Source organism: Cyprinus carpio, chromosome A12 (assembly GCF_018340385.1).
Source record: "Cyprinus carpio isolate SPL01 chromosome A12, ASM1834038v1, whole genome shotgun sequence".
NCBI classification, from domain to species: domain Eukaryota; kingdom Metazoa; phylum Chordata; class Actinopteri; order Cypriniformes; family Cyprinidae; genus Cyprinus; species Cyprinus carpio.
Window position 1 is genome coordinate 15,520,065 of NC_056583.1, and position 27,566 is coordinate 15,547,630.

Genomic DNA, 27,566 nt, shown 5'->3' on the forward strand with positions numbered 1-27,566 from the left:
CTGTGAACTCTGGTTAAAAAAGGTAGGGTAGGGCAGGGCAAAAAATTCCATCCTTTAAGCAGTGATGCTATTGAAATATACAGAGCTACTGCAAAAATAAAAGTTCAAGGCAATATTCTAAAGATGGCTGCACACTTATTTCTATGACAATGTCTGTAAAATAAAAAAAAATAAAAAAACAGTATGCCAAAAAAGTAGTGGTCCAAATTCATATTATTCGAAAAACACCTGGAAAGAACCCGGATGACTTACTATTTCCACCAAGATTGTGGAGTGTGCATTCAATGGACACTTTACTATAACATGGCAGATGTAATACATCCAAATTTTATTTATACTATATTCATACTATATAGAGCAAACTTTTTAACTGTTGTGAAGTGTCAAACCAAATACCTTCTAATAAGTATGCTATTTTGGACACAGTGCACAACTGGTGATGTCAATGTGGCAGCAACCATCACGGAGCAACCCGCTTTTTGAGAAATTTCATAAAGTGATGGTCAGTTCTTTTACTTTGAACTTTTTTTTTTTAATTAGCAGAACATTATTAAGTACACCTTTAACATACAATTTGCCTGAAATGAACATAAAACCTCTCTTTCTTTCATTCATACACACACACACACACACACACACACACACACACATGCAAATACAGACAAACGCATAGAAATCGTAGGTTGAGTAACGCGCACTATTTTCAGTGCGGCTTTTAAGCAATAACAGTGTGGGGTGAAACCTCCCGGTGTGATTCCCCAAAACGCGCTGCTTGCGAAGGGTAAAACCTGGTAGGTTGTCTCTTTAAATCAGCGCTGCAGCGGTGATGTGCCCGCGAGCACAGACGGCTACAACCATTTCCACCTCTGCAGTGGATAACTTCAACCGCGCGCGCGCTCAACAGCCTCTCACGCGACACGTCATTCAGCTTTCACCAGTCCATGGCTTTCACACACTCCTACAGATTGGTAGATCCCACGCTAAAGTGAAAACTTTAAAAATTTCCAAAAATTCAACCCACGATATCTCTGAGAAACTTTTTATTTTTCTTCCCACTCTATTGGCTTTAATAGGGGACATCGTCAGACATGATTCGTGTTCCTTAACGGCTCAATTAACTAATTAGCTAGCTACTTGTGATGAATAAATATTTTGGGGGAAAAATAAATCGATTTCCGCCAAAGACAGATTTTCAGCGGACTACAATAAATCAAAATTACATTCCATACAATTAATGCAAAATGTCGGTTCACAAATAGGCTACTTAGAAATTACTTTTCACACACTTTTTAGGTGTACCAAATGAATCCTAAATGTGGTAACATTCAATGTATTCATTTGTTTTTACAAATTACTGATTACTACAAAACATAATGTGAACAAGATGTCAGTATCACAAGCATTAAGTCCAACACTAACAGTTCATTTCGATTCGGACATGACGAAAATAATAATTTGGCGTTCAGTAAGTGAGTCATATAAATTCAGTAACAGCTCAATGATTCAAAAGTGTTTTGAATCTCAATAAAGAACCGACTTATGAGAGTCATTTGGTCGAGAATCGGACTAAGCATCTTGTATTGTAGGTTATGTTTTTGACTGAATAAATGAACCGGCTCATAAGAGTCATTCGCTAAACACTGGTCTCGCTGTGTGTCTCACGCTGTGAAGATTCAGTGGCGGTGTTGCGGTGCATGGTAGTACGGGAAACACTGTCAGAGTATTTCACTACGGTGATCCTTCTGCATCGGAGGAACAATGCAGATTCGAGAACCATTAACGGAACCGAACGTCATGTAAATAATTTGGTTCCGCTATTTTATTTGAAAAATGGAACCGGTTCTCGGTTCACATCAATGACCTGATATTTGGCTTCCTTCGAGATGGAGTATATTACATGCGCTCACGTTCGTCAAGTCTATCAGATAATGGGACGTAAAGATGGGGTACGACACCAGTTGCTCTCTTTAAAATAGGTAAGGATATATGCAGTAAATGTTACGTTTAGATAGTAGCCTATATCTCGCTCTGATACGGTAAGTGATATTCCCAAAACATGGTAGCTCATGAATTCATACTCCTGTATTCATTTAAAAACATTTTCCAATTAATTTTTGAGTGTGCCATTTTGATATAAGGTAAGGGGTGTTGGCTTTGTTTGCTCGTCATAGGATTACGATTTTGGAGACACGAGAGTGTTAAACCGTTCTTAGGGCTCTCAAATGGCAGTAAGATTGGTTTAAAAGCATCTTTACACTGCCTACCTTGTGAATAGGTCGTGCTATTATTGCTCACTAATGCTTGCGCTTTAACATTTCACGAGTGGTATTTCTAAAGACTTACGTCACGGCGAATGCGCACGTGCCCGATGGAAATCGCCGCAAATGACTGAAGTTCATCTATTCTGAGCTCACTTTTAACGAGGAATGGTTCATGGTGATGCTCGCTTTGCATTTTTGCTTTTTCTTGGATGTTCTGCAGCCTCTCCTGCTGGAGAAAATGACCCCCCCTCAGCGCCTGTCGGAATGCCGTTTCTCCCCGCGTGCGCAAGGGCCACGCGCCAGATGGCCACATCATAACCGACTGTGATAGTATTGCACTAAAGCTGGACCCTAACTTTTCGGATCTGATGGTGAGTGACTTAAAGTACCTCATTTATATTTTTAATTACAGTTTAAGACAGATTATGTTACAAGATAAAACTTTGGTCTCTCTTCCTGTGTTGTCAACACACACACAAAAAAACTTTCTGTGATGATATAAATCAACTGTTTCTTTTTTTAGTACTAATGCCAGTGAATTAAGAGTTTCTCCCAAACAATTGGGCGTTTACGTTGGCCATTAGCATTGATCGCCGATGTGATATACGAAATTAAAGCGATGCCTCACAATGGCATCGCACCATAGATTATCGTAGCATTTTCTCAGCTGCAGAGAAAGAGGATCTATTTGTAGCAGTGCCAGACGCTTGCTCAGTATCGCTGCACTGTTAAATTAACTTTATTCAATTACGTATAGTCGATGCAATGTATTTGCATCTCTGAAACAGGTTGAGATTGTGTAGAAGGGATTTAGTCAGAGGGTAAACGCACTGGTGGCTCTGGAAGCTGGAGAGCGCGTGCAATGAATATCAATTGTCATTGTCAGCTAATCATCACAAAGGGCTGTGGCGTGTCCGTGGCCTTGGTTATCCCTGAGGCAAAGGCGATTTTACTTTTTTTCCCGATTACACTGTTTTTATCTATGGCAACACCAAGGTATACTCGCGGTTGTATGACTTGGATGGAGGTTTTAATTGTGCGTTATGACGTATACATTGGCTATATGACGTCGGCTGTCGCCGCTTCCTCTTTTCAGATATCCAGCCAATCAGGTCACTGGTATTAGCCAACCAGGCAAAAGGTTTTTTTTTTTTCTTTCTTTTTCATCATACAGAAAGCACATAAGATCACTGCAGCACCATGGAGAGTGCCTTTAGCGCTTTATCTGTTTTAAGCACCAAGGACAGAGACCCGAATCAACTAGGCCTACAGTCAATGACAGTGTCAGTAGTTGCCTTGATCTAATCATTTAAGAACATAGATCTTAGCAAGGGCATAGGTTTGCCTTGAAAACAAGGACATATTGCAAGGAGGCAGGGGAAATGATTAAGATAAGATTATAATCTTTGTAAACAAACCAGCTATTAAAACAGTGAATCACAGGACCGAAGGGTGAAATGCCATTTAGTGGACATACATCTGGTGATAAAGACAAAATAACATTTATTCCCTCTTATCACAAGACACATTTTGTATACTTTTCTCAGCCCCACAATATTATGACCTCTGACTTATTCTGTAAATGCATTCTGAGTTTATTTTATTTTGAACCATCCACTTACCTATAGTTAAATACTTTCATGTTAATTAAATTAAGTATTATTTCTTCTCTCTGGTCAGTGGCAAACCTGAGGGTGGTCATGTTTAGCACACAGTGTGCTGACTAACGGATGTTATATAATTATTTTCTATTTATTTATTTATTTATTTTAAAGAGGACCTATTATGCTTTGTTATGTTATTTTACCTGTACTATGTAATATAGCTGTTTGTGCATGCAAACAATCTGCAGAGTTAAAAGGGAGTTAATTTCAACAAAAAATACATTGTAAATGCCTTGTTTAGTCCTCACATTATTTCTGTAATGTCCCCATGTAACACATATGAGCAGACTGGGCTTTTCAGAAGGCGGGCTTTAAAGAAAACAAAACTAAAATGGAATGTTCAGAAAGAGGCTAAAAACAAGTACTCTAGCAATGTGAAAAAAAAAGAAAGTTTTTTGAACATTAAATCATATAAACCAATTCTAGCAGACCCCCTGAACAAAATTAGGAACATAAATAAGCATAATAGGGGCCTTTGGCTTGTGAATTTAAGCCAGATTTGAACTTAACCAGCTCATGAACAGAGGTGACTTAAGGAAAGTCTCTACAATAATAATAATAATACAATAATAATACAATAATAACACCAATGAGACCTCAAAGAAGTATGTGAAACCATCAGTAGTTTGGGAGCAAATATTGGTCAGGACACTTCCGACTTTGTTGGTAGGGACATTTTCCTACCACCTCTACCATCTAAAGGTATACATATAGATATCAGAATGCTTTCAAATGTAGTCAGCAACAAGTTGTTTCTTCTATTTATTTGAGATCTTCTTTGTGTCTATGTAGTGCCTTAGACAGCTTCTACAGTTTTGAAATTAAGTGATTAGGATCACCCTGAAGATATTTAAATATTAATAGATATAAATAAATAAATGGACATTAAATATCAATTATTTCATTAGCCTTCTTGTAGAGACCATGGAGGGACAGAACAGAAGTTAAATTGGAAACAGATAACCTGGATGAGCGGTCAGTTGTACATCATTGCCTGTGTACGAAAATATCTGAATCCTGCGAATGACCAATCAGAATCAAGTTTTCCAGGGAGCCATGTAAAAATACAAAATATGTTCTCCTGAGCGCCAAATTATCCATTAGACCTTGCAAAAGAGCTTTTTCAGATTACAGAGGACATGAATGTGCAAGGGGTGAGCAGAGCAGCTCTTTTAAACCGCACACAAGTGCACACTTTCCACAAGGATTACACATGAAGATCATAGCTCCCTACCACCAACATTGACTTCAGTATGCAATTCAATTTTCATATGCAGTTTAATTATAGATCATATGGTAATTCATTTTAGTTGTTTATACGGAAGCAAAATTTTGAATATTAAACAGTATTTGTTGAAAGAATACAAAGATGGTTGTTATATAATGAGTGTTTTACTGCTTTTTGTTTTGTGCAGTGTGTGAGAGTATAAGAGAGCGAGAAGTAAAAAAAGAGAGTGTGTGTGCAAGCCTGTAGGCCTTTTGGATGCACATGCACATGACTTTTATACATTGCACTATGTATGTTTGCAACATTTGTCTACACGTGTAAATGTGAGTGTGAATAGTTGGTATATGTTTATGAATATATCTGTAAATGCCTGCAACAAACAAAGCAGTCATATTCTGTTGGAGAGATGAGTCTGTGCACTGGAGCAGACTGATTGACCAAGTTTTGTCTCCGAGATAGGCATGCTCACTGAGGCACACAGAAGGAGAAGCCAAGAACACTCTTAATGTTCAAGATGCGTCAAAGACCTAAATACGGAGGAGTCACACCAATTTTTATAACATAATTGTAATATCATATGAACAAGTTTTATGAGATTTTATGAGGTTTTAGCTTTGTAGAATGCTGTAAAGGTGCTGTATTGATCAATCAATTTCAATGCCTCTTTAAATGTCAGTTTTCACATATGACTGTGTGAAAAGTGTCAATCACATTGACACCTGAGCATACGATGTACCCTAAACAATTTAAGGGCCATAGTCTGATGCTGTTTCACTAATCATACTGAATCCAAGCACAGCCTATCTGAGTAAGAAAGTATGGTGTCTTAGTGACAGCAGCCAGTTCTTTACTATTGTTTCACTGCCTCCATTTGCTTCAGAATCGGATCTGTCAATTTTTATATGATCACCATCTCAAAACTCCCTACAGTTCGTCTCTCAATGGCACACATTTTAAAACTTATTTTAGATGCCATGTTTTATCAGTTATAGCATTTGCCTAGTATATTTAGGTTTCTTTTTGCAAGTCTGTTATATTGTGATTGCATTTACACTTCTGCCACCAAAATATGGTCTCAACTGGTCTGGAATGCTACTACTTGAAGAAACAGGGTCAGTGCACAGAATGATAGCAGGTCCTACAGAGCAAGCCATGATCCTCTTCTTCTCTGCATGATTGTTGGCAGAAACTTGAAATGGCATCTCTTCATAGCTTACTTTTATAGATAGATAGATAGATAGATAGATAGATAGATAGATAGATTTATTGTCAGTGAATTGGGTGGTTGGTCGTAGAGCTCGTAGAGCTTGAAGAGTGGGCACAATCTCATCAAACTGCCATAGACGGGTGGATGAGCAATGGACTGCATGTGTAATCGCCACAGACATCCGATGGAGTTTATTTTTACCCATCCCTAATGAAAGATTGTATTTTTGCCTGATATTTTAAGTGAAACCAATGTTACCTACAAGAGCAGCTCTGCTGATATCAATTAAAACTATAAAAGAGTGACAACATAAACGCTTTTACTTAGGCCTTGTCATGGGCTGTCCAGTATGAAGTGCACAACAAAGGAGTGGAGTCCAAGAAAGTAATTTTATAGGCGCAAAACAATAGCAGACAAGGAACTGAGGAAAACATAGGGCTTAAATGCACAGGGAAGTTAATCAAGATGAAGACAGAACAGGTGTGGAGCCGATTAACAACTAAGGGAAAAAATTAGGGAACTAATGCAGGGGAACAGAAATACAGAGAAAACTAAACCAAAATGGAACAGAACAGAACAGAACATAAATGTGAATGCCCTACACCATAGAGTGAAAATTTGTTTTTGTTTTTTGTTCCTGTAGTGAGTTGACACTGATTAGATCTTTATTTAGTACAAACTCTGACTATAGCATGCTCCAAAGCCTTGAAAACCATTTTATGGGCACACTGTTTGAAATGACATCCTCTGCTTTGGGGCACTAAAGGAGTTGATATTAATCAGCATTAACTCTCATTGCAACAGTGGTTCGATGTCTTAGGGCATTAAAGGTACGGTATCTTTGCTGAAGATCTGAGGTCAAAGGATCAATAATGTGACGCTGAGTGATGCTTTATGGGAAACTGATTAATGGGTAGCAGTTGTGCTGATCTCACCTTGGATTGAAGCAGACATGCACACTGGGAGACAGGGGATAATGCTAAATCCAAATTTATATGTAACCGTCTTTTAGTTTTTAAATGGCCAATGTTGTGCATAATAGCATTGTGCTGACCTAAATATAACTCACTGTGCTCTTTGAGATTGAAGGAAGTGTTGAATGAGGTCTGCATATTTGTCACACATTTAAAGATGGAGACAAAGGGAAAGTGGCTGTTGTAATGTCGAGTGTAGAGTAGGGGTGTGCGATATCATGATTTTTAATCGTGGATGACTAAAATGTCTCTGTGATCTGCTTTTGAAGAAATATTGTAGTATCATGCTACAGCGCACATTTTATCAGTTCTGGCGCCTCTGTCTCAATACACTGTATAATGTGACATACATTCACGTCAAATGTTAAGTCAGTGGTAGAGTTACACTCATGGAACACTGCACTTATTCGGAATCACAAAAGAACATTATTTGCATGTGCTTTAAAGCCTTGCCAGTTAAGCATTTCATTCATGTGCTGTTCTGACATGCACTTTTTCTGAGCACATACACCTGGGGCGCGCACACTAGGAAGCCTGTAAATACAGTGCCTGATTACTGGAATAAGTTTTCTTTTGCGTCTGATTGTGCTGATACTGTCAAAACAGCACAAGGTTTACATATAAACACAGTTGGTTAAGTCTAAAGTGAAAGTTGAGAGAAAAATGGATGTGTGCTTGTATATTAGATGCATTTAATCAATATAATCAATAAGAATCAATATATAATTTGTACAGTGAAGTGTATATATAATATTTTATTTTTATATTTGTTCATTTAGTTTCTTGAATGGTTCTGCTTACTACACCTACCTGAAAAATAAAGCAGTGTTTGTTTTATTTGTATATTGTATACTGTATGTTGTATATATTCTTATTTTAGAACAAAGATTAAATAATAACATAGATTTTTATCTTCACCCACTTTGGCCTAAATGGCTGTTATTTTTTATTTCATTTTATATTTTGTTACCTCGTAAAGGCTTTGTTTTTAAAATGTGGTAATTAGTTTGGCTGTACTGCTCAGAAAACCTGCAAAATAGTAAAACCAAAATGATGAAGATTTTTAATAAAATCGAGAATCGTGATTGTCCTGAAAAAAATGATGTCATATCGCCCACCCCTAGCGCAGAGCGTGTTCAGTCTGTTGGAGTGTAAAGAAATGCAAGTACATCTGTGGTAATACTTTCCAGAGGGGAAGGAGCCCTTCAGGCACACAACAAAGGGGCTCTTCGGGCCGTATGATAAAATAGACATACTGAACGAGATTGATGCAATGGGGGTGTAGTCTTTGGCTCACAGGGACAGTGCTCCTGTCTTGTATTGTTTTTCTTTCTTCCTGTCACCTCCTCCAGCTCGCCCCCTTTTCTTTTATTTAGATAGATAAAACTGTTTTAATGATCAGTTTCTTAAATCCAACATCTTTATTCATGTTGTACGTCCAAACTGTAGTTGGACATAGTTTACCACTAAGAGACTGATTGCTATAATCACTACATGGACAAAGTGATTTTCTTAAATAAAAGTCTGCAAATGTTAGAACCAGAGACATACGTTAGCAGTATGCATTCATAAAAACATACAGAAGCAAATCAGCAGACTGATACTATTAGGGAAATACATATGTACGATATAAAGAATGGTTTATTTTTATCATTTGAAATGTTTATTTCTCATTTTTTAATTTTGATTTTTATTGACAGGATTTAAAGAGGGTGCTGTCCTTTCCTCCATATCCAGGGGATTATTTGCACCCAGTGGTGTATGCCTGCACTGCAGTGATGCTGCTCTGCCTGCTGATTTCTATCATGACATACATTGTACACCACAGGTATGTGTTTTTTGTAATTAAGCCCCACCAGTGGCATAACAATGTGTAGATCTCAGGGCTCCAGACAAAAAATAAAAAAATACATTAAGGAGCCATTGGCTCCTATAAGAAACAAAATTAGACCCCAATATATATTTTTAAAAACCACAGAATAAACATGCTTTATTTTATTTTATATTATATTAAGACTAACATTTCAGTCATACTGTCATGTATCATCTTTTCCAACTTGAGAACTATGCATACAGTCACAAAGAACTGTTTATTACACAGAATCTTTGCCAATATCATGGACCTTAACTATGTCAGCATCACTTGTTCATTGAGTGTAGTATAGGCTTCTCCTCAATGCATCCTATAAAAGTTGTCATGTGTCTTGCACACATATCCAGTCTGTTTTTCTTCATTAGTAATATGCAATTTTATAGGAGGTGTTGAATTTTATCTTTAGCTCCTTGCATTCTTTCTTATCACATAGAGAACAGATAAATTTAGAAAAAAAAAAATCCTCTTTATAGTTATTTTTTCTATCTGACTGATGAGCTTATGGACACCGAAAGGTTATTCTGAGGAAACGTTTTCTGTAGTTTGAAACACTGAGTGAGCGATTACATGAGACATTTCAGTAAGCTGTACTCTATCTTATAATATACCTTTTGATTTTCATTCATGTTTATTTCATACTACAGTAGTAAAGAAAAAGATATGATGGGTTCATGTGCTGCGTGAACTGAGGCGATAAATAAGCGGTGTCCAAGCTCGGTCCTGGAGGGCCGGTGTCCTGAAGAGTTTAGCTCAATTAAACATACCTTAACCAGCTAATCAAGCTCTTACTTGGCATACTAAAAACTTAAAGGCAGGTGTGTTGAGGCAAGTTGGAGCTAAACTCTGCAGGACACCAGCCCTCCAGGACTGAGTTTGGGCACCCTTGCACTAAAGCAATTGCTCATGCCACATTAAAGAGCGCCAAAACTTTCTTTTGAATTTGGCAGAATTTTAAAGCTGATACTTTAATTTTGTTTATTGCTATTATTGGGTGGCAAGTGCACTACAAATAATATGGTCAAGCATTTACAGAACACAGCATATAGACTAAAGGAGAAGCCGTAATATCAGTATCAATTAAATAAACGAGAATTGTTAATTGTCACAGTAACCTTGTTTTCTGTGTTTTTGTGTTCTCCTGCCTTGTTTCAGTCCCTTGACCTAGTTTTCCTTAGTTCCTTTTATTAATTGATTCTGTTCACTTGTGTCCTGTTCATTATGTCATTAGTCCCTCAGTTGGGTTTGTATAAAGTCTCCCCTTTCAGTTGCTGGTTATTAGTGGTGTATGCTGCTTGTGTTACTCTGTGTTTTGTATGTATCTTCATCATCTTGAGTTACTATTAATTGTTATTTGGATTACCTTCATCTTTGTGCGCCTCCCTACACAAGAGTGTGACATTAATGATATTGCTACTATTCACACAGCTGTCGTAGTTTGTTCAAGTTGTGCACAAAATCGACATTGTTTTTTGCACTTTTACTTTGCACGTCTCTTTCAATCTCTCTTATTCTGCCACAACTGAAGCCTGCTTTTAGCAGGTGTGCCATCAGCGCTCAAGATGGCAGAGATGAGGGCTGTTTTTCCACTAAAACTTTAATGCGCATTGTCTCAGTTTATGTCAACATAACAAATGATGTGCTCACAGAACAATCAGGAAAAAAAGACATTACATCCAAATTTTTAAATAGTCACCAGTGGCAATCTCAGCAAAAACTTCACTCACAAATTAATATTTTTGGTCACAAATGCAGCCGGTTTAGGTGCAGACTGGAGCCCTGGATCTGAAAAATAAGCTGTGTGGTATATGATTCGTTTATTAGAGTTAGGAATGCACGGAAATTGTAATTCTGGCGAGTGTTATATCATATACAAAAGTTGGGGTTAAGATTTTTTTTGTTTTTCTTTAAGTTGTTTAAGCTCAACAAGGCTGCATTTATTTGATCAAAAATACCGTAAAAACAGTAATATTGTGAAATTGTATTACAATTTAAAATAACTGCTATATATATATATATATGAATATATATATGAATATATTTTAAATATTTGTTTTATTTCTGTGATGGCAAAGCTGAATTTTCAGCAGTCATTACTCCAGTCTTTAGTGTCACATTATCATTCAGAAATTCTTCAAATGTGCTAATTCAGTGCTCAATAAATATTTATTCTTATTATAAATGATAAAAGCAGTTGTGCAGCTTAATATTTTTGTGGAAACGGACACTTTTGTCAGACACAGACGAGGACACAGAGGATTCAGTGCAATAGTGTTTAATGTAATCAGAGGTTTCAGACACAGGTGAATCTTGACACGTAGACAACACAGTGGTAACACAACTTTCCTTTGAGGTGATGGTGATACAGATGGTGACTCAGACGAAGACGATGGGAACAGGTAGGCAGAGGAGGATGAAGAGGGTTCAACAGGTCAGGTAGGTTCGACGAAGGGCGTTCAGGTAAGTTGGGAGATCGGTGCAAGACCAGACAATGGGTGATGGTGACGGAGGGTTTCATATGTGGCACTGGTGATGATGCACAGGTGTTCAGAATTCTGGTGATTGGGAACGAGTGGGCGTGGCGTAAGTGTCCGATTCAGGGAGTGTAGATGGTGTGGCTGTGACAGTACCCCCTCCCCCACGGGCGGCTCCTGACGGCTGGGATCTTGAGCGACGACGGGGTCTACCACGGCCACGGGGAGCGGGGCGGTCTGGATGGTCTCGGTGAAAGTCGGTGAGAAGGCTGGGGTCCAGGATGTCGTTACGATTAACCCAGCAACGCTCCTCCGGGCCGTAGTTCTCCCAGTCTACAAGGTACTCAAGTTGAGGACCCCGTCGTCGAGAGTCGAGGATAGCTCTCACCCGGAAGATGCTGTTGTCTTCTTCGATGGCGGGAGGAGGAGGTACGGCATCACCAGGCTCTGTGGATGGAGGAGACAAAGGTTCAGTGAATGGTTTGAGGAGTGAAACATGGAATGAAGGTGAGATACGGTACTGTGCAGGCAGCTGGAGTCTATAGGTCACTTCGTTCAGTTGCCGTTCAATCTTGAATGGTCCGATGTATCGGGGACTCAGCTTACGGCAGGGCAGCCGGAGGCGGATGTCCCTCGTCGAGAGCCAGACCAGCTGTCCAGGTTGGTATTGTGGCGTAGGTCTTCGACGAGCGTCCGCTTGCTCCTTATGCCTCCGAACTGCCTGCTGGAGATGCACGTGAGCCGAGTCCCAGACCCTCTCGCTCTGTCGGAACCAGTGATCTACCGCTGGGACCTCCGAGGGCTCACCCGACCATGGGAAGAGTGGAGGCTGGTATCCGAGGACACATTGGAAGGGGGTGAGCCCGGTGGTAGATTGCTGGAGGGAGTTCTGTGCATATTCTGCCCAGGGTAGGTACTGGCTCCAACAGTCCTGATTACGGTGGCAGTAGACCCTCAGGAACCTCCCGATCTCTTGTATCTTTCGCTCAGTCTGGCCGTTGGTCTGTGGATGGTATCCTGAAGAGAGGCTGACGGATACTCCTAGGAGGCGGAAGAAAGCTGACCAGACCCTGGAGATGAATTGGGGACCCCTGTCGGAGATGATGTCTTCTGGAATGCCAAAGTGACGGAACACATTGTGGAATAGTGCCTCTGCCGCTTCAAACGCTGTGGGAAGTCCTTTGAGAGGTATGAGTTTGCATGATTTCGAAAACCTGTCGACTACTACCAGCACACAAGTATTGCCTTGAGAAAGGGGGAGGTCAGTCATGAAATCTACACCTATATGGGTCCATGGACGTTCAGGAATGGGCAGAGGCACCAGTTTACCTTCCGGGAGTCTCCTAGGGGTGTTCGCTATGGCGCAGACTGAGCATCCTTTGAGGTAACGGGAGGTATCCTGACTCATCGAGGGCCACCAGTAACGTTGTTGCAGGAGCGAGAGGGTCCGCCTCCTGCCTGGGTGTCCAGATCCCGGAGAGGTGTGAGCTAAGTCCAGAAGGGTAATCCGATGTTGAGGTGGGACGAAGAGTTTCCCTTCTGGACCTCCCGGCGGAGAAGGGTGTTGAAGGTTTTCTTGTTCAATCAGATGATTAATATCCCATTGAATGGGACTTACAATCATGGCTGGAGGGAGGATTGGTTCGGGAGATTCTGGTTCTGGGTCTGCCTGATGAAGGCGGGAGAGGGCATCAGCTGTATTGTTCTGGGAGCCAGGGCGATACGTGACTTTAAAGTCAAATCTCGTGAAGAATAAGGCCAATCTAGCTTGGCGATGATTCAGTCTCTTAGCTTCACGGAGGTATTCCAGGTTCCGGTGGTCAGTGATTACCTCGAAAGGGACCTTGGCTCCCTCCAGCCGATGACGCCACTCTTCCAGAGCCAGCTCGATAGCCAGTAGTTCACGGTTACCTATGTCGTAATTCTGCTCCGCCGGGGATAGCTTCTTCGAGAAGAAGGCACATGGATGGAGTCGTGGAGGATCCCCCTGCCGCTGGGAGAGTACCGCTCCGACCCCGGTCGATGAGGCATCCACTTCCACTATGAACTGTCGGTTGGGATCAGGATGAGCTAGGATCGGAGCGGTCTTGAAGGCTTGTTTGAGATGGTGGAAAGCTTCAGTGGCCATGGGGTTCCAGGACAGAGACTTGGGCCGGTTCTGGAGGAGTGAGGTTAGAGGTGAGCTGATTAAACTGTAGTTCTTGATGAATCTCCTATAAAAGTTGGCAAAGCCCAGGAAGCGTTGGAGTTCTTTAATGGAACCAGGTTGGGGCCAGTGTGTGATGGCTTCCACCTTCCCCTGGTCCATCTTCACGCCACGTGGGCCGATGATGTATCCCAGGAACTGGACTGAGGGCGTGTGGAACTCACATTTTTCTAACTTGAGGTACAGATGGTGTTCCCGGAGTTTTCGGAGTACAAGTATGACGTGTTGGATGTGTTCTTCCTTGGATGTGGAGTAAATGAGGATATCATCGATGTAGACAATTACGAACTGGTTAAGGTATTCTCTGAAGATTTCGTTCATGTAGTTCTGAAAGACGGAAGGACTGTTGGATAACCCATACGGCATGACCCTGTATTCATAGTGCCCGGAAGGAGTGATGAAAGCTGTCTTCCACTCGTCCCCCTTCCGGATGCGGATTAAGTTGTAGGCACTCCTCAAGTCCAGTTTTTTGTAAAGATTTTTGCTCCGCGTAGTTGTTCTAATGCAGCCGGGACCAGGGGAAGAGGATAACTGTATTTGACGGTTTGAGAGTTGAGATGGCGATAATCTATACACGGCCTCAAGCCTCCGTCCTTCTTGGCCACGAAGAAAAAGCTGGAAGCGGCAGGGGAAGTAGATGGTCGAATGAATCCTTGAGCAAGAGCTTCCTGTACGTACTCCTCCATGGCCTTCTGCTCCGGAATGGACAGAGGATAGACTCGTCCCTTGGGAAGGGTTGCTCCAGGCAGGAGGTCGATAGCGCAGTCCCATGGCCAATGAGGTGGAAGTTTCGTTGCCAACCGCTTGCTGAACACATCCTGGAACGCCCGATATTCTGGAGGGATGGTATGTTCCACCTTAGTTTCGGGGCTTTCCACTGATGTGGACTGGACCGGTAGGGATGACTTCTTGATGGATGGAATGACCTTGGGAACTTTAACTGGTGGAGTGATGCAGGTAGAATGACAGGATTTTCCCCATTTCAGGATCTCACCTGTGGGCCAATGGATGTGTGGTTGATGTTGGTTAAGCCATGGGCGTCCCAGGATGATATCTGCGGTGGATTCCTCCAGCACCATGAACGTGATGTCTTCCTCATGCAGGGAACCCACGCGGAGGATGACTGTGGGGGAGAAATAGCGGACATGACCTCTGCCCAGCGGCTTTCCTTGTATGGTTGTTATTCTGAGTTCGACGGGGCTTCGATGACGCTTGACACTTAGACGATTTAATGTTTGCTGGTTGATGAAGTTCCCCGCCGAACCAGGAGTCGATGAGGGCTTGTACTGAAATAGAAGAGTGGAGATGTCTTAGAGTAACCCAGGTTTGAGTCAATTGAGCAGTTTGAGGTGGTAGATGGATGGTACTCACCGCTGGGCGTGGAGGTCATACGGGACATGATGGTAATAGGTGTCCCTCTCCCCCACAGTAGAGACACAGCCCGGTGTTAATCCTCCATTGACGTTCTGATGTAGATAGGTGGTGTGAATCTATTTGCATGGGTTCAGGTGCTCGAGGAGCGACAGATGGTAGAGCGGGCGGAGGAAGTACAGCGGGAGTGAGTTGTTGACATGCAGTGAGTCTCTGGGCGACTCTGATGGATTTCTGGATTAGACACTCCAGTCCCAGTGAATCTTCATATACAACAATCAAACTTTGTATCTTTTCACAAACCGTGGCGATATGCGGTAATTAAGGCGGTTTCATTCCAACCGCTGATGTAAGCGAGGGTACGGAAGCGAACAGCATAATCACTCACGGACTCATTTCTCTGTTGGCGAATTGTAAACAGTTGATCATGGACAGATAATTCAGACGCTTGCTGACCAAAGACAGATTTTAACTGGGAACAGAAATCAGTAACAGATCCAGTAGCAGATGAATTCGATTCCCAGAGAGATTGAGCCCATTGGAGAGCTTTACCTGTGAGCAGATTGATGATAAAAGCAACTCGGCTGCGTTCGGTGGTGAATAAGTCAGCGTTGGACTCCAGGTAGAGTGAACACTGTAGCAGAAACCCGCTGCAATCCTCCGCCGCGCCGCTGTATGTCGCTGGTGTGGCCATGGGACTCGCAGGGGCAACTGAAGAAGTGACCGGAGTTGTAGCGGTGTTTGATGGCGATGAGCTGTTGACAGCAGGTGAGGGAAGTTGCATGAGTGAGGACCGTACAGCGTGAACCAGTTCAGTGAAGGGATCCGCGGTGCGGTCCTCGCCTGTATCTGAAGAGCTCTGCATGTGGTCTGGTCTTCTGTCAGACACAGACGAGGACACAGAGGATTCAGTGCAATAGTGTTTAATGTAATCAGAGGTTTCAGACACAGGTGAATCTTGACACGTAGACAACACAGTGGTAACACATCTTTCCTTTGAGGTGATGGTGATACAGATGGTGACTCAGACGAAGACGATGGGAACAGGTAGGCAGAGGAGGATGAAGAGGGTTCAACAGATCAGGTAGGTTCGACGAAGGGCGTTCAGGTAAGTTGGGAGATCAGTGCAAGACCAGACAATGGGTGATGGTGACGGAGGGCTTTATATGTGGCACTGGTGATGATGCACAGGTGTTCAGAATTCTGGTGATTTGGAACGAGTGGGCGTGGCGTAAGTGTCCGATTCAGGGAGTGTAGATAGTGTGGCTGTGACAACTTTTTAATGAATTTAGAAGAACAGCATTTATTTAAAATAGATTGTTTATTTATTTTTAAATCTTACTGACCCCAACATAGTGTATTATGACAGATGGATAAATATTATTTTTATGTATTTGAATGTGAAAAACAAGAAATATAATAAAGGTAGGATTTTGGGATGCTTGTCTTTAAAAAGGCTTTGGTTACTAAACAATATTTTTTTGTGTGTGGAATGTGTGTATAAATTCAAAAGCTTAATGCAGGACACAGTATGAAAATTATGGTATAAATGGATAAATTAACAAGCCTAATTTTGAGCTGAAATGAGTTTGAAATGAATTCATAGTTGAACAGACATCAGTCGATAAATATCTATAGGCCTCATAGATATTTGCATAATATAATATGTTTGTTTTGGTCCAGTGTATTTCTACAGCTGTATTTCAGCAATGAAATTTACTAGTGAAATTTTGTATTTTCCATGCTGCATTTTGGAATTGTTAAACCGTTTGCTTCAGTCAAAAATAGTTTAAAGCTTTCCCCCATTCAAAACATGCCATTTGTAGCACCAGTACTAATACTGGAAGGTCATAGTAGGCAATGTTTTTGGGACAGACTGCCACGATAGTGCTGCAATCCTGAGACAGACCACTAATATTTATAGTATCATTACCCCTGACTGTCACAGATATTTCCAGTGAGTAATGCTTGCTCTGTGGAGAAGGGGCCACTTCTAACCTTAGGACAGTGCCAAATTTAGTGAGCTGCTCTACTTTGAGACACTTTGCAGACAGGGTCAAAAGATTCTTTAGTCATAGCATTGTGCTTCAAACGCAGTTACTTGTTCTCTTTAGTAGTGAGCTGTTGATGTATTACTCATGGTGCAACTCTCTCTTCATCTGATATGAGTGTGTGTGTGTGTGTGTGTCTCTGCAGCATAATCCGAATCAGCAGGAAAGGATGGCACATGCTCCTCAACTTCCTCTTCCACACTGCCATGACGTTTGGGGTGTTTGCAGGAGGCATCAACCAGATCAAGTACCCTGTGATCTGTCAAGTGGTAAGTCTCCCAGTTCTCTACCCTGTTTCTTTGGTCTGAGGGATCCACATTATTCATGCCCTGTGTCTGTGGCTCTCAGCTCAGAGTCACTAGCATATGGCCTCTTTGACTCTCGAATTGGCATGGTTGCTATTTACTAAGGCACTGAGGACTTTGTTTGGCATGGCTGCCCAGTGTTGAGAGGCTAATGCACTGGGGTTCTAGGATAGGATTGCCAAAGCCTTTCAAAGTGTAGCACTTATTCCTTCATCACAGACAATTTCCAGCCTGGACCAGTGAGTTAGATTAATTTGATTATGTTTATAGCTGCATGCTTATTAAACATATTTTAGTTAATGACAGCAGCTGATTCACTGTCAGTAAAGCTTTAAAATTAAAAGCATCAGATTTATGACTGGAAGCATAATGAGCATAATGAGCATAAATTAAAGATGCGCCTATACACGGTTTATATACACCGGGGCGGTGAAGGTAAAATACTGCATGATATAAATGACTGTCATATTTGTCAACAAAAAATGATCTGTCTATCAGTCTATCTTGTTTGTTTGATTTTGAAACTTTGCTTTTGTAGCGAAAATTACATTTATCCACCTTTTCCTAGCTGCGTTTTAAATTATGGGGAGCACTTCCACATTATTTTCTTCCTTATTATTTTCATTTTTCTTTTGTCTTTCGCTGTAACTATATGAAAAAAGACAACATATACTGCATATTACACAGATGGTTTAAAATTTAATTGTCTGCCCTTTTCATTTCTAACCCCTATCAGTTTTGTTTATTGGGATATTTCTAAAGCAGGTAAATACAATAATTCTTATCTATTAAAATGATGGAAATCACTGAAATATTATCACTCATTGTTATTATTAATGAACGATTTTGATTATTTTCTATACCCACTGTATAATACTACAATGATATCTTACATGTGGATGATATTGTTGCAGAAATTATCAAGCTTTTGGGGTTATTCAAGGTATGTTTAAAGTAATCTGAAAGTGACGTGACATACAGCCAAGTATGGTGACCCATACTCAGAATTCGTGTTCTACTTTTAACCAATCCAAAGTGCACACACACAGCAGTGAACACACACACACACACCATGAACACACACCCAGAGCAGTGGGCAGCCATTTATGCTGCGGCACCCGGAGAGCAAATGGGGGTTCGGTGCTCTGCTCAAGGGCACCTCAGTCGTGGTATTGCCGGCCCGAGACTCGAACCCACAACCTTAGGTGCTTTTACAATTTTAAATTTCCTTTTAATGATCAATGGTTGAAGGGTGAGTGAAATAATATCACTTCATTATACCCAGTTTTTGAAAATCCTTATTACTGCATTCATAGAGCAAACCTTTTTTCATGGGGTGTAGGAAAATGGTTGATAAGTATTTCTTCGAATTTCAGTTTGTTTCAATTCTACTTTCTTCAAGTTCAAATTGCAAATCTGTTTCCTGTTTGCTTCAAATGAAATTGCTCAAATGAAATTTAGGAATTGAATTGGTGTTTAAAAAGGAATTCTCATTACATTTTGAACTGGTGCACAATACTGGAAAATATTTTTTTCCCCAAAATGTCATGATCAGTACTGTAACTGTGTGTAAACATGGCTGACCGAGGAAGTGAAGGAAACTGTTATTAAGTTGCACAATACAAAATGTACTGTTTACATAGCTGTGCTAATTGTGTATGTGTAGAGATATGGATTTTATGGATAAATGTAGATGCTTAATTTTGTTGTGCAGTACAGTGCCCTCTCAAACAAGCAGGCATGGGCCCATGCCCAAGTGGTGGGCATCAGAAGGAGCGAGGCAGAGAATCATACCATGACAGATGCAGCTAAATTAAATCTGAATCTGAAAATGTTGTTGGATTGTGGAGATCAAATGTTCATATAAAATATGTATAATGATAAATGTTAAAGGAAACATTTACGACTGTAGCACACTTTGTGAGTTTTGAGAATTTGTGGTTTACTTCATATATATTTCATAGTTTCTGTAAAAAAAAAAAACACCTGATGGTTTGGGGTCAGTAGGATTTTTATTTTCAATTAAAATTAATGTTTATTTAACAAGAATGCATTCATTTGAGCAAAAGTAACTGTAAATGTATTTGTAATGTCACAAAATATTTCTGTTTCAAATAAGTGCTGTGAACCTTCTATTCAAAGAATTCTGAGGAAAGAAATGCCACAGCTGCCACAAAAATATTAAGCAGCACAATTGTTTTCAACATTGATAATTATGAGAAATGTTTCTAGAGCACCAAATCAGTAGAATCAATTAGAATGATTTCTAAAGGATCTTAAGACTGGAGTAATGGCTGCTGAAAATTCAGCTTTGCTCTCACAGGAATAAATTACATTTTAAAATATAGTAAAAAAAAAAAAAAAACCTTTTTAAATTGTAGTAATATTTGAATATTACTGTTTTATTGTATATTTGATCAAATGAATGCAGCCTTGGTATAGGCATAAGAGACTACATAACAATCATTTAAAAAAACTACTACCACTTTTGAATGGTAGTAGTTTGAATCTGTAATAGTCTTGTACTGCTACTAGGTTTTATTGTTTTTGAGGTCAAGGTGTTTTGACAGGTTGGAATGTTTGCTGTTATGGAAGATTTAGTTGATTTTGAGACCTGTATGAAGTGTTTTACTGCTGTCTCAAGTTGGAAAAGATTTGTATATTTTGTATTGAGTACACTGAAGTTTCTGAAAGTGTTCTGTATTTACATTACAGTTTGTCCTAACATTTACTTATAAATTATTTTCATTTTCCTAGATATAAACAAAAAAGTAAATTTCACAATCGCTTTTTATACATTTACACACAGTTTTTTGAAAAAGCATGACAGACATTCATAGCTCATAATTTACATCCAGTGCCCCATATAAATGTCATTTATTTCATATATGAATGGATGGTTGGGTGGGTTTGATGCAGTATGTGCATTGAAGCAAAGAGGACAACAGCATGACCTCACTGTCTGAGGAGGATTACCTCAAACTCCCCCTCAGTGCATCCTTCCTCACACACCATGGCGGGTACACACACATACATACACACTGCTGCTTTAGTTTCTGTGCCAGTCTGCTCTCTGTGAGTGAGCTTTCAATGTTTAATGTTTCATCTTGTTCATTGACAGGTTGGCATTATCTTGCACTACTCCTCCCTTTCTAGCATGCTATGGCTGCTTTTCACTGCCAGGAATATTTGTATGGAGGTGTCCAAGGCTCCACCCATACCTCAGGACCGGGATCTTCCCCATCAGCCACACCCTAAAGCCACCATTTTCAGGTACACAACATGAAGGCCTATAAATTTACTAAAGGTTGATAATTGTGATTCAATAGCGGTTCTTATTTAGAACTGATTTTTTATATAAAAAAAATAATAATAAAAATTATATTAATAATAAATAATAAAAGGTATTTAGATTGATTAAAAATACATATTCAATAAATGCAACAAAAAATACTTTAGATTAATTAAAAAAAATTAAAAATAAAGCAATTTAAAGAGTTAAGCTGATAGATACAATATATACACTACCATTCAAAGGTTGGGGTCAGTAAGATTTTTTTCAATGTTTTTCAAAGTCTTTTATGCTCACCAAAGCTGCATTTATTAATCAAACAAACAGTAAAACCGGAACATTATGAAATATTATTACAATTTAAAATAACAGTTTTCCGTTTTTATATACAGTATATAAAATTAATGTATTTCTTTGATGGCAAAGCTCAGTTTTCAGCAGCCATTACTTTAGTCTTCTGTGTCTCATGATCCTTCAGAAATCATTTCAATATGCTAATTTGTTGCTCAAAAACATTACTTATTGTTATCAATACTGAACACAGTTCTGCACAATTAGGCAGTGCTGCTTAATATTTTTGTGGAAACCATGATACTTTTTTTTCAGGATTCTTTGAATAGAAGGTACATAGAACAAAATTTATTTGAAATAGAGATATTTTGTAACATTTGAAATGTCTAACTGTCACTTTTGATTTTATTTCTGAATAAGAGTATTTATTTTTCAGTAGTGTATATTTTTTTTCTTTTAATTGGTACGCATTGTATTTGTTGTTAGGGAAACAAAATTAAATAAATTCTTACCATTTACATCTCTAGACAAAATTGCTTAATTAGAAATGAAATTCCCTGTTCTTTTTTTTCACCCTCATCTTGTCAGGTTTTATCTGGTCAGTGGTGGAATCCCTCTAATCATAGTGGGTGTTACGGCTGCTGTTAGCTTGGATAACTATGGTAGCAGAGATGATGCCCCTTAGTAAGTATCATATTTCCTGGTAGTGTCCAGTTAGCTGTCAGTTGTAATATGTGTACTTTGTTTTTAGTAAGCCAGAAAAAAATCACAAATGTCTCTGATTCTGGGAAATGTATCTTAATTAAAGCTATAAATTACCATGAGGTCTGTAATTAGATCTAGAGTGGTAACAACACTGTCAGTTTAATCATTGTATCTGTCTGTGTTGCAGCTGTTGGATGGCCTGGGAGCCCAGTCTAGGTGGATTTTATGGACCCACTGCCTTTTTGGTCATGGTAATGTGCATCTACTTTCTGTGGACATTCGTGCAGCTAAAGCGGCACCCGGAGCGCAAGTATGAGCTCAAGGCCATGACCGAAGAACAGCAGCGTCTAGCTGTAGCTGAAATCGGGCACTGTCACGCCGTCAGCGGAGAGCCAGGGGAGCATGGTGATCACACCGGCTGCACAGCCATCACAGCCTCCATGTTGGCCAACGAACACTCTTTCAAAGCTCAGCTGAGGGCCACTGCCTTTACGCTGTTCCTCTTCCTGGCCACCTGGGTTTTCGGAGCACTGGCCGTATCACAGGGCCATTTTCTAGACATGATCTTTAGCTGCCTGTATGGAGCATTTTCAGTCACATTGGGGCTTTTTCTGCTGATTCAGCACTGTGCAAAACGTGATGACGTGTGGCACCGGTGGTGGGCCTGTTGCCCCAACAAACCAAAGGTGGAGGTCAATGGAGAAGCGGCGGGGAACGCCGCCCCGTCTGCTCAAAGTCACAGCCATATGCCGTCCCATGGGCAGAACCAAATCCACTGCCAGATCGACTCATCCTGCCCGGGTAAACCTTTGCTTTCCCCGCACCTACACTCCCCTTTGCCACACTGCAAGTTGGGTACTCTGCCCTCCACCCAAAACCACATGAGCACCTGCTGTGCCACCCTTCACAGTCCCTCCTCTTTGACGACCCACCCGCAGTCCCTCCCTGATGAACTGCCCAGGCCAACCCTTCCCCTGCAAAGCTGCTTGAAGGACAGGTCTAAGACTCACTCCTTCAACCGACCTCGGCCCTGCCTCAGGGACTATTCTTACCACATGACCTCCACCAGCATGGACAGCAGCATGCACAGCTCCCACCTGGACAGCCCCCACAGTGTGCACCTGGACAACCCTCTCACCTGCCACACGTCCCACTTGGATACTCAACTTTCTTGTCACAGCCCCCACCCGGACAACCAGCTGCGCTGCCCCAGTCCCAGTCCTCAGCTCGAGAGTTTGGCCTCACACGCCCTTCACGATAGCCTCTCCTGCCATAGTGCACACTTGGACAGTCAGCTCTCTTGTCATAGACACATGTGCTGTGCCAAAGCAGACCCATTCTCGAGCATATGCTGCCATAAAGCTGACCCGTTTGTCAGCCCTTGCCAGGCAGAGGATCCTGACACGGGTCTGCTGATGTACAGTTGCACAAAAATGGCTGATAAAGAGGATGAAACCATGCTGCACTTGGATATAACCCCTCCGAAGGCCACTCTTCCATGCTCCCAGGCCACACTCAGCAGGAAAGGCACCCTCAGCCGGAGAGGGACGCTGAGCCGGAACAGTAGTCAGCATGAGGACTATGTACTTACCTCTGATTCCACAGGTAACATTAGGACTGGACCTTGGAAAAACGAGACAACCGTGTAGGCCTGTGAATGACGTGCTAACATGTTTCTCCCGCCTGAGCTAAACTACTGTGTAGTCCCAGGGCAGTTACCCAGAGGCCCTCTCTTCTTTGAGCTAAGCTACTGTGTAGTCCCCCTGCTGTGACTTCCCCTCTCTCTTCCCCTTTAAAGAGGTTTGAACCTCTGCTTACCTCTTCTCAGATTTCATCTCACATCTCATCCCAGCTCCATTCGGTTTGTCCTCTTGCCATTTTAATATGATTGCATAGATCACATGCCATACATTTTAATTTGGATGATCTTTTATAATCAAACTGATTTTTGTACATGTGTTCTTGGGTATGGTAACATAATGTTCAATTATGTCATTGTGGGTGTTTGTGTGTGTGTGGGGGGGGGGGGTCTGTTTAGTAGGTGAGAAAGATCTGAGTGCATGTGTTTGTGTCTATTTGCATGTGACACATGCCCATGTGTATATAGATATCAAGATTTCCATTCGTGCAAGAAAAGTCCTCTGTTTTAGAGCCAAAATCTTCCACATTTCTGTTTTGCCTTTTAATTAAAAAAACAAAACAAAAAAAATAACAAAAGATTCACCAAGTGTGAAAACACCAGCACTTAATTCGATTTTTCACTTTTAAGGAAAACTGTGAATTATCACTAATGAAATTAAGATGAATCAATGAACATACATGTGAGTTACAGTATATGTGCCAAACAGTGTAATAATTAAAATTCAACTTTTAAAACTGAGATCTAACCCAAAGTACTGAGTAGTCTGTGATATGTGGATAATGGTGTGTGGTTGTCACAACAAAGCTGTAATTTTTTTTCATCTACAGACATAAAAACAGCAAACAAATAGGCTCCCTGTGTTTCCATGGTGACAAATCATGAAGAGAGGTGCCTGGGCAGAATGCATTTTGAACTGCACATGTGATGTATGCACATACAGTATTTAGTTACTGGCAATGAGGTGCAGATCAGTTCAAGTCAATGGCCTTACAGAACATATTGGCAAAAGTCTTATGTTGCACTAAAGCATTAAAGCATGTTCACCATAATGTAGGAAGCAATCATTTACATGCCTAACGAGATACATATAGCTACATATATTCATGTTATTGACAGGAAAGCATCATAGCTTACTGGAAACACTCACGGTTATTTATTCTGAGCCAAAAAAAAAAGAAGTAATAATAAAAAATGGAGGGCTTCACTTTCTACATTAGAAGAAAGGATACTCATTAACAATTTGTATCACTTTCACTATGAGGGCAAACATCCATAATTTTGAATCAAGCAATTGATCATTTTATATAATGCAACAAGTAAGTCACTAAAGAGTGTCACTGTTTAACGATTCATTTTTGTTCAGTAAAACATTTGGTCTTCTTATTGGTCTTCTTGTTTTCATTGAATTTAATATGTGATTTGTTTATTGATTCTATATCTTTTATTTACTTGTTTTGAATTAGCACACCTGATTTACAGTAAATTGGCACAGATGCAACTGTCTTTTTATCAAACTTATGTGGTTTGGTGTGCATATTCTATTTTATTCTTGATTTAAATGGAGACAAACACATGATCACAGATATCTGCCAATAGCTACATGTATCTATGTTCATTTAAGGGGTAATATCATTTTTTGAGTACAATGTGATCTTATTTGTTTCATTTGGTTCTTAATAATAAGCATTTCATGGTAGTTTCTGGAAACATATGGCAATTGCTATAGTTACTTAATCTCACAATGAACAGAACATAACAAACCACAAACCTACCTTTACTACAACCACAGCTGAAATATATTTGCGTTATGGAGAATACCAAGATCACAAAAAAACGTAAACCAATCTGTACAGAGGACGAAAAAGCTATTATTTTATGAATTTCAAATGGCCCGCAGCTTGTATATTGAAATTTATTATTCATGGGTACTGAAGATGTCACTTCCTCAATGAGATTTAATAAATAATATTATATTAAAATAATAAATTACCTTTTACTACTATTTTCCACACTGAGCTTTGCACTTTGCGACAACAATCCAGTTAGAAGACTTTTCAAACCACAAATCACAAAAATTTACAATAGATTTTTGTAATACCACTAACTGTAACTGTGGTATTGTGGCAGAAATGTAGGATATTTGTATTGAATTGAATGAATCAATTCAAGAAATCTTGCTGTCAAGTGCACAGTATAAGTTATGAAAAAGTATGGAAATACCTATCGGCCTAGACTTCCAATACATTAGCCACTATAGGGAAATAACGAGAAGAATAACAGATCAGTGTGTGATAATACATTTAAATAATATGGTAAAACACACCAATTTGCAATATAAAGCAGCAAAACGAGCTGCATTGAACAGCTAAAAATAGCTGGACACGGATGAGCCCTGAAGTTTTTACAAATGGCCGCATCCACTCTTACGGGAAAAAATAAGGTTGATAAATAATCTGGAAAAAACGGTGATGCCTTCAAGCTCGTGCCTATTGTATCAAAAGATATTGCACTTGTTTTTGGAATAATTTAATAATTGTTTTATTGTGTAAAGGAGGAGGGCCTCAAGACCTATCCGAGACAGTGAAATTGGTTCAAGACATATTAGGGTAGGATTCTCCTACTCTAGTTGATATTGCAGGTGCTCCTCAAAGCAGTTCGGGAAGCAGGTGAATTAATGCTAAGAATTAATAATAATAATAAACAACATCAAATCAGCCATCACGTTTAAGTTTAAGATGACTTAAGGGAGTTGTTTAGGTCTTTTAATTTTTTTTTAAGGTGAAATGGTTACTAAGAACTTTGTAGCAATGCTTAAGGGAACACTTAGATAATAAAGGGGGGATAATTAATGACAGCCTTAAAGTTCTTTAAGTTGACCCTTAGGTTTTTATCTTGTAACCCAAATTTTACTAAGGGTACCCTTAACCTTATAACTAAGGGATTTCTTAAAGCTTAAAGGGTTACTCCACTGCAAAATGAAAATTTTGTGATTAATCACTTACTCCCCTGTTGTTCCAAACCCGTAAAAGCTCTGTTCGTCTTCGGAACACAATTTAAGATATTTTGGATGAAAACAGGGAGGCTTGAGACAGTCCCATAGACTGCCAAATAAATAACAGTGTCAAGGTCCAGGAAAGCATGAAAAGCATCGACAGAATAGTCCATCTGCCATCAGTGATTCAACCGTAATGATATGAAGCGACGAGAATACTTTTTGTACACGAAGAAAACAAAAATAACGACTTTATTCAACAATTCCTGTTCTCTTTGTCTTTCCAAAACAGCGTAGCGCCATTTTGACAATTCTTAGAAGTACACAGGCTGCTTACGCTCTTCTTTGTCAGTCGCGCCACAAGGATACATTTTTTACATGCATTTACGCTTTGGTTTGAATGAAAACAGCGCATCGGCGCAGAGCTGCTGGCACAGAAGACCGTACGCCATCTGCGTATTGCTCAGAATTGCCAAAATGGCGCTATGCTGATTTGGACAGTCTCAAGCCTCCCTGTTTTCATCCAAAATATATTAAATTGTGTTCCGAAGACGACCAAAGCTTTTACGGGTTTGGAATGACATGGGGGTAAATAAGTAAATAATGACAAAATTTTCATTTTGCGATGGAGTATCTATTTAAGGGTGTTCATGCAACCGGGCCCAGGGATCATATTGCATTTTTTTTTTCATACTACACAATATATAAATTTGCATGAAATTAATATTGGCTATTGACCCCTGAGTATTTGACCAAGTTAAAAAATAAATTATAAAAATATGATTTTTTTTTCTTTTTACTCAAACTGCCCTTCACCAACCAACCCATGCTTCTTCAGATGTGTGTAGCACATGGATACAGTTAAGCCCTCCCTTGAATCCTTGGAGGAAATGAAATTTGTCTAGCTGCCTGATTTACCATGTGTTGTGCTTTATCTTTACCCACACAACCAATCTGTCATTTATAGCAAATAAAAGAACTGCAGTCATTTTTTGGTCAGTAAATGTGATTTATGCTCTGAGCTGACCCAAAG

General features: G+C 40.0%; 1 protein-coding gene across 1 annotated transcript; it reads left to right on the plus strand.

Annotated features, from left to right (window-relative positions):
* Positions 1–1,659: 1,659 nt before the first annotated feature.
* Positions 1,660–24,924, plus strand: LOC109060166 (adhesion G protein-coupled receptor A1-like). Its single transcript, XM_042767805.1, has 7 exons — positions 1,660–1,976; positions 2,482–2,632; positions 9,035–9,162; positions 17,452–17,575; positions 20,733–20,884; positions 21,783–21,878; positions 22,087–24,924. Exons 2-7 carry the CDS (start codon positions 2,630–2,632, stop codon positions 23,546–23,548), a joined length of 1,965 nt encoding a protein of 654 aa, XP_042623739.1. The 5' UTR covers positions 1,660–1,976; positions 2,482–2,629; the 3' UTR covers positions 23,549–24,924.
* The last annotated feature ends 2,642 nt before the right edge of the window (positions 24,925–27,566 follow it).